This window comes from Echinococcus granulosus (genome assembly GCF_000524195.1).
Source record: "Echinococcus granulosus chromosome Unknown EG_S00051, whole genome shotgun sequence".
Taxonomy (NCBI): domain Eukaryota; kingdom Metazoa; phylum Platyhelminthes; class Cestoda; order Cyclophyllidea; family Taeniidae; genus Echinococcus; species Echinococcus granulosus.
In genome coordinates, this window is record NW_020170431.1 from 454,482 (window position 1) to 455,730 (window position 1,249).

At 43.6% G+C, this 1,249-nt stretch overlaps 1 protein-coding gene across 1 annotated transcript; it reads left to right on the top strand. All coding sequences in view use genetic code 11, as the record gives it.

Annotated features, from left to right (window-relative positions):
- Positions 1–611: 611 nt before the first annotated feature.
- EGR_06139 (hypothetical protein) lies at positions 612–1,249 on the top strand (the record flags this gene model as incomplete). The annotated part of the gene is made up of 2 exons (XM_024495388.1): positions 612–669; positions 1,113–1,249. 2 exons carry the CDS (start codon positions 612–614, stop codon positions 1,247–1,249), a joined length of 195 nt encoding a protein of 64 aa, XP_024350219.1.

Consider the following 1,249-nt stretch of genomic DNA (forward strand, 5'->3'; position numbering starts at 1 on the left):
CTCTCAACTAGTCACTCTGTTAGACGGTCGGTCAATCGGTCCGTGGGTTAGTCGTTTCGTCTATTAGTAAGCATTTGAATGTTCATCAAGTCTGGCGTGCCTATTTAAGGCATATTAGTGTTTCGCTCATGAGAGTAGAGAGGATAGTCTGTTTGTCATCCGTTATCCGATGTTAGTCGTCTGTTTTCTCTCCTCCAAAGCTTGTCGTAAGTGGAAGGGATACAATTGCCTAGCAGCTGCCACTAAAACTTTCTCCTCCCGACTGTTGTAGATAGGTACCACTCAATCCATCACTCGACCAACTGAGAGTTAGCCATGGCACGTTGATCCCCCACGTCTTCGTTAAATGACGACACGCAATTTTTCAGGAGGCGTAATCATCCTTCATCCAGCCTTACAGACCACGGGAATCGTTCACTGGTTGGGTCAGTCCAATGTACCCGAGGTGAATGTAACCGGGTCTTATTTGCATATTCTATCATGTTTCATCCCCATGCTACAGATCATATTTCCATGTGCCAAGGGGTCAAACGTTGAATTAGACATCAAAGGTCATTCATTTAATAAAGGGCACTCAAAGTCATCAGCCACCACTTTCCTAATACTTTAACATGCTACTCGCCTTCCGACTAGTTCCTCTTTCCCTCGATGGTCTTTCCTCTACTCGGGGTAAATTTTCTTACTCCATGGAGAACAAAAAGTTCAAACAAAGATTTACTCAAACTGCTTGCACGCAAGATGGTAAAATTTGTCGCTAATTTTAAAGCATTTTAAGCACTGATTTGTTTGTAATTTACTACTTCTTCTCAGCGCAAAATTTGGTTTCCTCATTTCTTTAAAGCAGCGAAATCTTTAATAGATGTGGTACCAAATTCTATACTGCATGGGGTTAAAATTAGTCGAAGCCTTCTTCGAAGATCAACGAGCAGCTTTGACAAAATCCTGTGTGATTAGGCTTGACGGCCTTTTCTAAGGAGTTAATTGACTCCATTCGGGTATTTAGGTGATGTTGGAAGGCTAAAATCTCCATTCTGTCTACCCATTTCAGTGAAGCCATTTATCATACGCCTTCACTTCCTCCTCCTCCTTCCCTTTTCATATTCACCTGCCAGCTACACGAATGGGCAGGCGTCGCTTGAGTTTTCTTTTTTGGGACGACATCACCACCTCACACCACACATCAGACGAGCTTTTCAAAGCCGACCACACTGTGTCTCAAGCCTGCACCACGCCACACACACATACGTAG